Source organism: Mus caroli, unplaced genomic scaffold (assembly GCF_978045245.1).
Source record: "Mus caroli unplaced genomic scaffold, Mus_caroli_1 scaffold_4, whole genome shotgun sequence".
Lineage (NCBI taxonomy): Eukaryota > Metazoa > Chordata > Mammalia > Rodentia > Muridae > Mus > Mus caroli.
In genome coordinates, this window is record NW_028227259.1 from 112,507,975 (window position 1) to 112,520,613 (window position 12,639).

Consider the following 12,639-nt stretch of genomic DNA (forward strand, 5'->3'; position numbering starts at 1 on the left):
GGCGTGGCAGGACAAATGAGCAGGAAGCTCCACCCTTGAGCAAGCAGGTTCAAGCAGGTGGGGGAAGGGAGACCACACAGCATCTTATAGTAAAACAGTGGGGAGTTAAGCAAAGGATTAATGGCTAGGGCTGTTTTTCTCTCTTGCCCAGAAGCCTTGCCTCTGCTTGTCAGGCTGTAGAGATGTTTGGAGCAATAAACTTTGATTGAACCAGGAGAAGAATATCATGCTCCCAGAAGGAAAAACTTACTCAAGTATATATGCGTAAACTCACATAAATTTGTATTTAAATTCACACATGTGCATTTAAACATCTTCATACATTCCTGTTGGGGCCAGCTACATGCTTCTGTCATAATTACATACTCACACACATAATTAAGAAGTAATCTATTTGTGTATGTACCATGACTACAAGACAGTACATTTTCACTGTTGTGTAGAGATCTGCTCAAAATGGATGGGCTAATGCCTAGTGATTATTATATATATTTAATAGTAATAGGAAAAGCATACTAGAAGGAATTTTTCCTCAAATGTAATCTCTTTGGCCTTGTCCAGAGCAGATCCATCATGGCTTTACAGTCCTTGGGGGAACCATCTCAGGAAGATTACCTGCCAATTTTTAGCTTCTTCTAGATGGTTCCTGTCTTAGTCAGGGTTTCTATTCCTGCACAAACATCATGACCAAGAAGCAAGTTGGGGAGGAAAGGGTTTATTCGGCTTACACTTCCATGCTGCTGTTCATCACCAAAGGAAGTCAGGACTGGAACTCAGACAGGTCAGGGAGCAGGAGCTGATGCAGAGGCCATGGAGGGATGTTCTTTACTGGGTTGCCTCCCCTGGCTTGCTCAGCCTACTCTCTTATAGAACCCAAGACTACCAGCCCAGGGATGGCACCACCCACAAGGGGCCTTTCCCCCTTGATCACTAATTGAGAAAATGCCTTACAGTTGGATCTCATGGAGGCATTTCCTCAACTGAAGCTCCTTTCTCTGTGATAACTCAGCTGTGTCAAGTTGACACAAAAATAGCCAGTACAGTTCCTAACATGTTCCTTTTATATTCTAACTTTTTATGCAACAAAAACTCCACAGTTAAGAGGAATACTATGAATTTTTCAATGTATTTATTATGTAAAATTGCCAATGTATATTATATAAATTAAAAAAGTAAAGTATATGTTAGTTTTTTTAATAAAGAAGAAATGCAAGTGAGTAATTATTTTTATGCATTTGGAATCACTAGAAAATCAAATTATAAAGTTACAGTAAAAAGCCAGGCATGATGGTGTCTCACACCTATAATCTTAGTACTTGGGAGACTGAGTTAGGAGAATTCCAGGGTAGCCTGTCCTGAAACTTTATATCAAACAAACAAACTAACCAACAAAAAGGCTGAAGATTTAGCTCAGTTGGTAGAGTTCTTGCTTAGTCTGACTTTTTAGTTCTTGCTTTGGGTCTGACTTTGAGCAGTTCATAAATTGGGCATAGTAACTTTGTTCACTAACCTCAGCACTGAAGAGGTAGAAGTAAGAGATTCAGAAGTTCACAGTCATCCTTGCTTATGTAGGGTAGGGAGTTTGAGGTCAGCCTGGCTTAGAGAACCTGTCTCGAAAAAAGTTAAAGTTAATGTGTAAAACAGCTTCTAAAGATGGCAGATTATATATTTTCCTTTTCAAGACTGGGTTTCTCTGTGTAACAGTACTGGCTGGAACTTGCTTTGTCGACTAGGCTGGCTTGGAACTCAGAGGTCCTTATGCCTCTGCCTCATCAGTGTTGAGATTAAAGATGTCTACCACCATTCCTGGCCAAGGATATGTTTTTGTATGTTTTTTCTTTTATTAGCTTGCTTTATAGTTTATATATATATAAATTTCTCAAAAAATTGAAAATAACTCACAAAATTAAAATATTTTATATATCATGTTATAAAATTAGCATCATAAAATGTATGCATAAGTTAAAGCATATTTGTCTCATTGTTGCTTGCCTTATGAATTCCTTCCATATCCTTTTATACACAGTAAAATTGTAAATATCCTTAGGTATAGAAATACAAAGGTTTCTATCATATTTATATTCAGCAGTGATATTGTAAGTTGACTTAGAGTAATACCCTAGTTTAATAAAGTGGACCACACTCTCCAGTTTGTACTTAATTTGTACTACTATGAGTGGAAAAGAATGTCTCACATAATACTCCCTAATGCTCATTGTCCTGAGTTGTTCAATAATTTTAATGGCAATTACTGCTATTTTCTATTAATTATATATACACATCAAATAATTTAATGTACATTTTTTCTCTTTATTTTCAGATGTCTTTTTCATCTGCTTCTATGGATCAAGAGGTTAAAAACCTTCGAGAGAAGCTTCATAAACTTAGGCAACAGAATGCTTGTTTGGTCACACAGAATCATTCTTTAATGACTAAAATAGAATCTGTCCACTTTGAATTGACACAATCAAAAGCAAAAGTATGTCTCTTGATGGGTGAAGAGAATATTTGTACTATTTTATGATTTATAATTAGAAAAATTTTAAAGATTTATTTATTATTATATTAAGTACACTATTGCTGACTTCAGATGCACCAGAAGAGGGCATCAGATCTCATTATGGATGGCTGTGAGCCACCATGTGGTTGCTGGGAGTTGAACTCAGCACCTCTGACAGAGCAGTCAATGCTCTTCACCCCTGAGCCATCTCTCCAGCCCTAGAAAATAATTTGTATTGCTATCTATCTAGTAGGTAGAAAATTTTATACTCTAGTTGAATATTGACAAGGGATAGAATCATAACTATATCTGAAGATAATTTAGGAAACTTTTAATTAATTTTTGCATTTAGATAAATCAGGTTCTTAAAATCTTACTGTTGGAAACTTTAAAAGTGGAAAAAGAAGGGACTGGAAAGATAGCTTATATGTTAGAGAACACTTGCAAACAAAACCAAAACCAAATAAAACAAAAACAGAGAAACAACAAAAACCCACCACAAGAATCTTTGGGCTTGTGGGAGAGCCCTAAATGAGATGGGAGTAGAACCTTGTGTGTGTGGCTTTGTGTTGATCCCTTTCTTTCTAACTTGACCTCATCTCTGAGGCTTTTCTCAATATCTTCATATAACAAACTTTCTATTTTTTACATTGCTGTTGGTGTTCTAGGAGTGGAAAATAGGATGGTGATGACATACTTATAGGGACTCTGGGTTTTTGTTTTCTCTTCTTGATGTCTTCTCAGTTCCCTATTTTATGCTCTAAACTTACTTTTTAAGTATAAGCAATTCTTATTGTTTTTTTGATTATTGGCTAGTTCATGAATAATTCTCGATCTTTTACATTATGGATTCCTTTCCTGCTTCTGTGGTTTTACTATATCTTTCTGGCTGCAGGGTTGCTATGCTTTTCTGAATTATCTAGATTTTCTTTATTAAGCATGATTTCTAAAATTAGGGTTTTTTAATATATAAAGATTTATTTATTATTATGTCTAAGTACACTGTACCTGTCTTCAGACACACCAGAAGAGGGCATCAGATCTCAGTACGGATGGTTGTGACCTACCATGTGGCTCCTGGGATTTGAACTCAGGACCTTCAGAAGAGCAGTCAGTGCTCTTAACCGCTGAGCCATCTCTCCAGCCCCCCTGAAATTAGTTTTTAAGCCATAAAAATTTAATATATTTTTTACCTAATTTTTCATTTTGGTCATATAACTTGTATATAATCTAACACACACACACACATATATAGTCTAACTTACGTGAAATTAATCTTCCTAGGTGATGTTAGGAATTATTGTATGTAGTATCCCCCAAGTATACTGAGATATTTAAGGATAGTGGCAGGTTATATGCTGAGCCTGTCTTATGATGATGGTGTATACAGATAAGAGCTGATCAAAGGAATAAATAATTTAGTCAGAGACCGAGGAGTCCTAACGAACCTTCTCGTCTGATAAGGAAAGACCAATATTCAAATAGATTGATTTATTTACTGAAACATAGTGCAAGTTGTCTTTATGTTTTAGGTTGCTATGCTTGAGTCTGCACAAGAGCAGGCAGCCAACATTCCAATCTTAGAAGAACAGATTATAAATTTGGAAGCAGAAGTTTCAGCTCAAGATAAAGTTTTGAGGTAATTACACTGTACAGCCTGTAAATTTTTATTTTGTACTTGTTTGGTATATCTTATTAAGAACTATCTCTTATACTATCTTTTCTACCCTAATAAGTTTTTGGTGACTTATTAAGGTCTTAACACATCATTAAGTTTTTTTCAGTCAGTTAGAGCATCTCATAGCTGTAGCTTACATGCAGTGTACAAGGACTAAAGATGAATTATTTTCAGGTGAGATGCTTATTTGCATACTTTTATTTTATATGAATTAGTTTATTTCTTGCCCTATAATGCAGTACACACTCATTGCTTCAGTGGAGTTTAAGTATAAGACAAAGGGTATTTTATCATTTATTTTTATCTTCTATTTTAAATATAATGTGTACTGAACATCATGTTACATTTGAGTGATTCTCATTACTGTTCTGGGACTTGTAGTATTAGCATTATCTCATAATTCAGAAGAAATGTGGATTATATATATATATATATATATAAATAGGGCTCAAATATATAAATAAAATAGGGCTCAAATATATACATATATTTTATTTATTTATTTTTGTTTTTTTGGTTTTTCGAGACAGGGTTTCTCTGTGTAGCCCTGGCTGTCCTAGAACTCACTCTGTAGACCAGGCTGGCCTCGAACTCAGAAATTCAACTGCCTCTGCCTCCCAAGTGCTGGGATTAAAGGTGTGCATTACCATTGCCTGGCTATAAATATATTTTATAATATATATAAATAAATATATATTTATATTTTGTTTTTCGATACAAATTTTTTCTTTGTAGTTTTTCAGTACTGGAACTCCCTTTGTAAACCAGGCTGGCTTTGAACTCAGAGATTCACCTACTTTTTCCTCCAGAGTTCTGGGATTAAAGGCTTTTACTACTACTATAGCCAGCTAAATTTTAATAAGTACGACAGGTGAATCTGATGTATGTTAAAATGTCTTTTAAGTTTATCAGTTTTAGAGCTTTCTTTTTCTTTCTTTATTTTTTTTTAAAAAAGGTTTATTTATTTATTTATTTATTATATGTGAGTACACTGTAGCTGTCTTAAGACACACCAGAAAAGGGCGTCAGATCCCGTCACGGATGGTTGTGAGCCACCATGTGGTTGCTGGGATTTGAACTCCGGAACTTTGGAAGAGCAGTCGGGTGCTCTTACCCACTGAGCCGTCTCACCAGCCCAAGTTTTAGAGCTTTCTTTGTAATACATACATACATTTAGCTTAAATGTATTCTGTGTTCTGTGAATTTTTTTCTGCTCAATGTTTTTTTTTATTAATTCTTTGAGAATTTCATATAATGTATTTTGATCTGATCATATTCCCCTCTTCCAACTCTTCTCTGATTCACTCTTCTCAAGCATCCAGCTTTGTCTGTGTGCAGGAGCACACTTACTCACTTGCTCACTCTACCCCCCACCCACTCTTTGAATCTTTTTGTATTGGCCAACTATTATGTCTGGGGCCTGTCCTGGAGTATAGTTTAGAGTAATGGAGAAAAACCAGGGTTTACACTGTTAAAGAAAAATGAATCTCATTCTTTCAGAAGGTATCAAATGTCAGTAGCGCCTTGGTTAGGGGTAGGGCTTAGTACCTGCCTTCTTCCATTCTGGATTTTCTGGAAAACACTGTTTTCCCTAAAGTCACACACTATTCTCTGGCTCTTAAAATCCTTCTGTTCTCTCTTCCATGCAGATCTCTGAGCCTAGGTTTCCTTTCCAACTTAAAGCTGAATACTCCATACTGAATAATAAGCCTCTTATTCTTTACACATTGACTAGTTAGTTGTGGGTCTCTGTGTATAACTGTCCAAGGCTTTGACAGGCCAGGGTAAGCTGAGGCAGGGCGTGGAGTTGAGGAATAATTATCCAGCAGACTTTTCTCTGAGGGAACAATGCTTGATTCTGGGGCTGGCTAAGTACTCCCTGTGACCAGTGAGAAGCATCACACACACACACACACACACACACACACACACACACACACACACATGGTGGATAAAGCAAAACTCCAACAAGTTTAGTTTTTCTCCCAAGTTTTTATATCCCAGCAAAATCATTCAAACAGTACAAAGAGTACACTTGAACGTGATTGCATTCTATTTTTCAATTACAATGAGTATACATAGAAAAACATTCCCTAATACTCTCACATGAATAAACATTACATACTACAGGTAAAACCAAATAAATTATTCCTAAGAACCCACATATATTCATAACTAAGCAAGTTGTTATAGGTTAACAAAATGTAACCAAGAAAGGTAGTTTTCTCAGCCAGTTTCTCTTATTAGTAGGCTGCAATTTGTCATTACAAAGAAAGGATCAATTATTTTATTATTTATCTTAAAAAGTAGTTTTATAAAAATCTTAACCACAGATCTAAACTTTTATATAAAAAATCAGTTATTTCTACTTTAAATCTGCAGGATGCTCATCTACTCACTAACAACGCTTTTTTTTTTTTTTTTTTTATTATATCTAAGTACACTATTGCTGTCTTCAGACACCCCAGAAGAGAGCATAAGGTCTCATTATGGATCGTTGTGATCCACCATGTGGTTGCTGGGATTTGAACTCAGGACCTCTGGAAGAGCAGTCGGTGCTCTTAATCACTGAGCCATCTAACCAGCCCCTCACTAACAACTCTTTAATAATCATATCATGAAGCTGAGGACAAAAAAAATCGGTACAAGAAGTTAATCATCACCTTGTTCACCAGCCCGGCTTTAGCAAGAGTCATATCAGTCAGTGCTATGCAGGCTGCCATTGTTCTTGTTCCCTCACCTCAAAAAAATCCCCAGCTCAACTATTAAGAATGAGCATTTCTGAACTTCACATTGTTCCCTAAGATTTTCTACATCAGAGTCACTGACAAAAACATCTTAACTTTACTAACAGTCTTCTACTTTGAATTTTTTCTAAGGATCATTGCTAACAATCTGCATCTCTTAAGTTCCTTCTGATGGTAGTAGATGAATCCTTAATCTGCTTCAGGAGCAATGCTTGAAAAAGATCAATCACTATTATTGTAAGTGCCAATGATACTGCCCAGTGAGGGGCTGGAAGCTCCCGTAGAGTTTTCATACAACTCATGGAGTATTCCATAAAGGCAACAAGTAGCAAGGTGCTCCACAACAGCATGAAGTCCTCAGGTCCTGGAGTTGTCAAGGCTGTGCCTCTGTGAGGCACATCCATTGTGACTGTGCTAACTGGTGGGCTGCATTCCATGAATTCTAAAGCTGTTTTACTGTTTTTCTTGCATGGCCTGAAACATATTTGGCTTTAGTCCCAGGACAGGGGACATATTTTACATACCAAAGCTGATCTTGCTTTCAGGTTCTCCCAGCATCCCTCAGTCCCTATCTGGCATACCCTGCCCCCAACCCTGAACTTTCCAGCCCAGGGGCTGGGCTGCCCTTCCCCCAGAGGCTCCTCTGTATATAATCCAGACATTTTAGTCTCTCTCTTCCTCTTCTCTCTCCCTTCGAGAGCATGCCCTTCTCTTTCTCCCTCCCCTAACCCCACTTTCTCCATAGTTGCTTCCTAAGAGAACTGCTTGCTCTCATAGAGGTCCTGAGTTCAATTCCCAGCAACCCCCTGGTGGCTCACAGTCATCTGTAATGGGATCCAGTGCTCTCTTTTGGTGTGTCTGAAGACAGCTACAGTGTACTTACATACATAAAATACACACCTTAGTCCCTTGTCCTGGGTCTGAAACCAAACACATACAATACGACCTCAGGAATTGTTTTCAATTTAGCAATTGTTGTCCATTTTCCAGAATAATAGTAGTAGATTCTCCCCTAGGTTCTTAGCCTTGTTGACAGTGCCAGGTACAGCTTCTATTTCATGGAACAAGCCTTATATCCAAGGAGAAAGTGGTTGGTTATGCCCTTAACATTCGTGCCACTATTGTGTCAGTGGGCGTAACTAGTGAGACAGGACATTACTGTAGCTGGAAGAGTTCAGCTTGATGAGATTGATGTGATTTGTGTTAACTTTTTTTCTCCAGTAGCATGCATAGAACCTTTTTGCACTATGAAAGCTAGTCAGGGACAAGCTTCCAGTTGAGTACTATCTAGATCTCTTCATATGCTATTACTCAAGTATGTTGTGTCTTGAGCATCAAATTGTGACAGGTAACTGAACAATGGCAATAGCCTCTAAATTTGGGGTTCTATGGGCCCATTGGTCAGGACTCAAAAAGTAGTAATCTGTTGCTGGCATGGTGGGCTGATTTTTTTGGGGGGGAGCGGTGCAGTGAACTTTATTGATGGTATTCAAGAGAGTAGGGAGGGCTCCCTAGGTCCCTCCTATTATTATAGGGGTCTGGAATGGAAATTGTGAGGGAGATGCTCAGTGTTGGGGACCAACTTGGGACAGGGACTCCCCAGCAACCAAGGGCCCCTCTCTTGCTCTCAGTGTCCTTGCTGGTATGGGTGGTCCAGGGCCTCTTACTCCTTGGAGGCCGTGTAAGCCATGAGGTCCATCACCCTGTTACTGTAGCTGTGTTCAGCATCAAACTAGGAAATGAGCTTGACAAAGGTGTCATTGAGAGCAATGCCAGCCCCAGCATCAAAGATGGAGGACTGGGAGTTATTGTTGAAGTCCCAGGAGACAACCTGGTCCTCAGTGTAGCCCAGGTTGCCCTTTAGTGGGCCCTCAGATGCCTGCTTCACCACCTTCTTTTTTTTTTTTTTTTGGTTTTTCGAGACAGGGTTTCTCTGTGTAGCCCTGGCTGTCCTGGCACTCACTTTGTAGACCAGGCTGGCCTCGAACTCAGAAATCCGCCTGCCTCTGCCTCCCGAGTGCTGGGATTAAAGGCGTGCGCCACCACGCCCGGCTCACCACCTTCTTGATATCATCATACTTGGCAGGTTTCTCCAGGCAGCATGTCAGATCCATGACGGATACATTGGGGGTAGGAACACAGAAGGCCATACCAGTGAGCTTCCCGTTCAGCTCTGGGATGACCTTGCCCACAGTCATGGCAGCACCAGTTGATGCAGGGATGATGTTCTGGGCAGTGCAGCCTCACGGCCATTACGCCACAACTTTTTTTTTTTTTTTAAAAGATTTATTTATTTATTTATTATATGTAAGTACACTGTAGCTGTCCTCAGACACTCCAGAAGAGGGAGTCAGATCTTGTTACAGATGGTTGTGAGCCACCATGTGGTTGCTGGGATTTGAACTCCAGACCTTCAGAAGAGCAGTCGGGTGCTCTTACCCACTGAGCCATCTCACCAGCCCACACCACAACTTTCTAGAGGGGCCATCTACAGACTTCTGAGTGGCGTGATGGCATGGACCATGGTCATGACCTTCCACAGTGTGAAAATTGTCATGGATGACCTTGCCCAGGGGCGCTAAGCAGTTGGTGGTGCAGGATGCATTGCTGACAATCTTGAGTGAGTTGTCATATTTCTCATGGTTCACACCCATCACAAACATGGGGGCATCAGTAGAAAGGGCAGAGATGATGACCCTTTTGGACCCACCCTTCAAGTGGGCCCCAGCCTTCTCCATGGTGGTGAAAACACCAGTAGACTCCACAACCTACTCAGCACCAGCATCACCCTGTTTGATGTTAGTGGGATCTTGCTCCTAAAAAATGGTGATGGGCTCTTCCTGTCCCAGATGCTGCAGGACCTGCTGGTTACTGTGCAGACATGGCCAAATCCAAGAGGCACACCACACAACCAGTCCCACATATGGCACAGAAATGGCATCAAGAAACCCTGGTTGCAAAAATACGAATCTCTTAAGGGGGTTGACCCCAAGTTCCTGAGGAACATGTGCTTTGCCAAGACGCACAACAAGAAAGGCCTGAAGAAGATGCAGGCCAACAATGCAAAGGTAGTGAGAGCATGAGCAGAGCCATCGAGGCCCTTGTGAAGCCTCAGGCCATCGAGCCCAAGATGCCAAAGGGCCCCAGCCGCAAACTCAGCTGTCTGGCTTTCATCACTCACCCCAAGCTTGGGAAGCAGATTCGAAGCTACATGGCCAAGGGTCAGAGGCTCTGCCAACCAAAGCCTAAGGTTCAAACCAAGGCAGGGGCCAAAGCTCCAGTTAAGGCCCAGGCTTCAGCTCCAGCCCAAGTTCCCAAAGGTGCCCAGTTCCCTGTGAAGGCCCCATAGAAAAGGCTCCTACCAGTGCGAAGACAGATGGACTGCTGTGGCACACCTACCCACACACTATTTTCAGATGACCAATATCCTATATGCTGTTTTTACAAATAAGCTCAGGCAAGATCTGTTTAAAAAACAACAACAAAAAAATGGTGATAGGCTTCCCGTTGATGACAAGCTTCCCATTCTCAGCCTTGACTATGCTGTTGAATTTGCCATGGGTGGAGTCATATTGGAACATGTAGACCATGTAGTTGAGGTCAAAAAAGGGGTTGTTGATGGCAACAATCTCCACTTTGCCAAGTGTAGAGCAGAAGACAGCCCTGGTAACCAGGTGCCCAATAAGGCCAAATCCATTCACACGGACCTTCACCATTTTGTCTATGGGATGAGGTGGGCACTGCACAAGAAGATGCGGCTGTCTCTGGAACAGAGCTTTGTGTGGTATCTTTTTTGGGGAACTGCCACCTCCCCCTGCATTATGGAATAACTGCCCCCGCCCATTATGGAATAACTCTTTTTAAACTTTTGTATAGATATAACTATGTGGATATAACTATACATATATAACTATATAAGCTATATAACTGTATAACTATATATGTGAGGTTTTCATATGGCATTATCAAAAGGCCTCTAGTACTAGTTTTCCTTCCCTATATTCTCTACCTTGTCTTCCCATCTCCCACATCACTTAATTCTTCTTGTCCCATTTTCCACCTTTCTCTTTTATAACACTTTATCTCTCCTTTCTTGAAAGATCTTTCCTGTGTGCCCTTACTAGTTAACCTGACCTCTGAGTTTAAGAGGTGAGGGATTGCTATGTTGTTCAGGCTGTCACTGAGTCATCATCATGCCTCAGTATCCCAAGTGGTTGGACTAAAGGCATACATTATTGTATCTGGCTCGATATTTATATCATATATAATAGTTACTGTAATTGGATATTTCTTTTGTACAAGTGGTTTTATTTTTATTTTTTAATTTTTTTCACAGTCTCAGTGTTTTTATTTTTAATACATGGATTTCTTCCTTGGGGGTGAGTCGTGATGTGAACATGCCATGGCACACATGTGGAGGTTAGGACAACTTGCTGGAGTAGCTTTACTCATAGTATGTGGGCTCTAGGAATTGAACCCAAGTCATTAGTGTTGGTAGCAAGCACCTTCACACCTTAGCAGTCTTGCTCTCTTCTTTCTTTGTATTAGTTATGATGGTCTCACTGTGTAAACTAGGCTTGCATCTGATTTATGGAGATCTGCCTCCTGGGTGTTAAAGGTGTTCCTGGGCTATTTCTTGTACTCATATTTCCTCTATTTTATGTGTACAGACATTTTGTCTGCATGTATATCTGTGCACCATGTGCCTGCTGCTCATGGGACTAAAAGAGGCAGTCATATTCCTTGGACCTGGAGTTAAGGATGTTTGTGAGCTGCCATATGGGGGCTGGGAATTGAACCTTAATCCCCTGGAAAAGCCGCAAGTGCTCTTAACCACTCAACCACCTTCCAGACCCCTGCTATTCTAATCATTTTTTATTTTGGTTGTCCTCAATATTCTAGGTAACGAAATGATAATTATCAACAAAGAACAAAATTTTTTTTCTCAGTGCTACTTTTCCATTCTTGTGGTTTTCATGGGTACCTTTGGTTGTAGAAGTGATAACAATTACATTTTCTTTCCATCTGAGGTATATAGTAGTGCTTCTAGTTTGTATGAAATATGTTTGTTTTTAGAAATTGTAGACTTTGTATTCCTGATTCCGCTACCCCTGCCTCACAAATATTCAAAAATGCTGTGACTATACATACCTGTGCCACAAGGCTCAGTTGTTGACTGTGAAATATGACGTGAGCTTTTAGTTTAGATGGGTTTCTCACTTCATGAAAGTATTTTATGCCATGTAGCCTTCTGTTGATGAGTTATGAATATGCCTTTCTCTCTTATAAATATGTTTGTCTTAACTCACTGATTTAATTATTCTTAAAGTAATTATGTCACATTATTCTTATATTTCTCCAGTAAACATTTTACCAGTTCTTAAAGCTTATTCTGTATTTATAGAGAAGCAGAAGATAAATTAGAGCAGAGTCAGAAAATGGTGATTGAAAAGGAGCACAGTTTACAAGAGGCCAAGGAAGAGTGTATAAAATTGAAGGTGGACTTACTTGAACAGAGTAAACAAGGGAAAAGGTATGTGGGATTGTGGGATTTACGAATTTGTAGAACCAGTCCTGTGCATGTGCTACAGCTGCTGTACCACTGAACTGTATTGCTCTTTTAAAGCAATATATATATGTATATGTGTATACACACACACACACACACACACACACACACACACACACACATATATATATATATATTTTTTTTT

General features: G+C 39.5%; 1 protein-coding gene across 1 annotated transcript in view; it reads left to right on the plus strand.

Moving 5' to 3' along the window:
- Ccdc18 (coiled-coil domain containing 18) overlaps positions 1-12,639 on the plus strand; it is a 105,451-nt gene that overhangs the window by 8,766 nt on the left and 84,046 nt on the right. Inside the window, exons 4-6 of the mRNA XM_085836987.1 lie at positions 2,321-2,479; positions 4,033-4,139; positions 12,330-12,458. Coding sequence (XP_085693113.1) covers positions 2,321-2,479; positions 4,033-4,139; positions 12,330-12,458 — 395 coding nt within the window. The remainder of the gene's footprint in view (positions 1-2,320; positions 2,480-4,032; positions 4,140-12,329; positions 12,459-12,639) is intronic.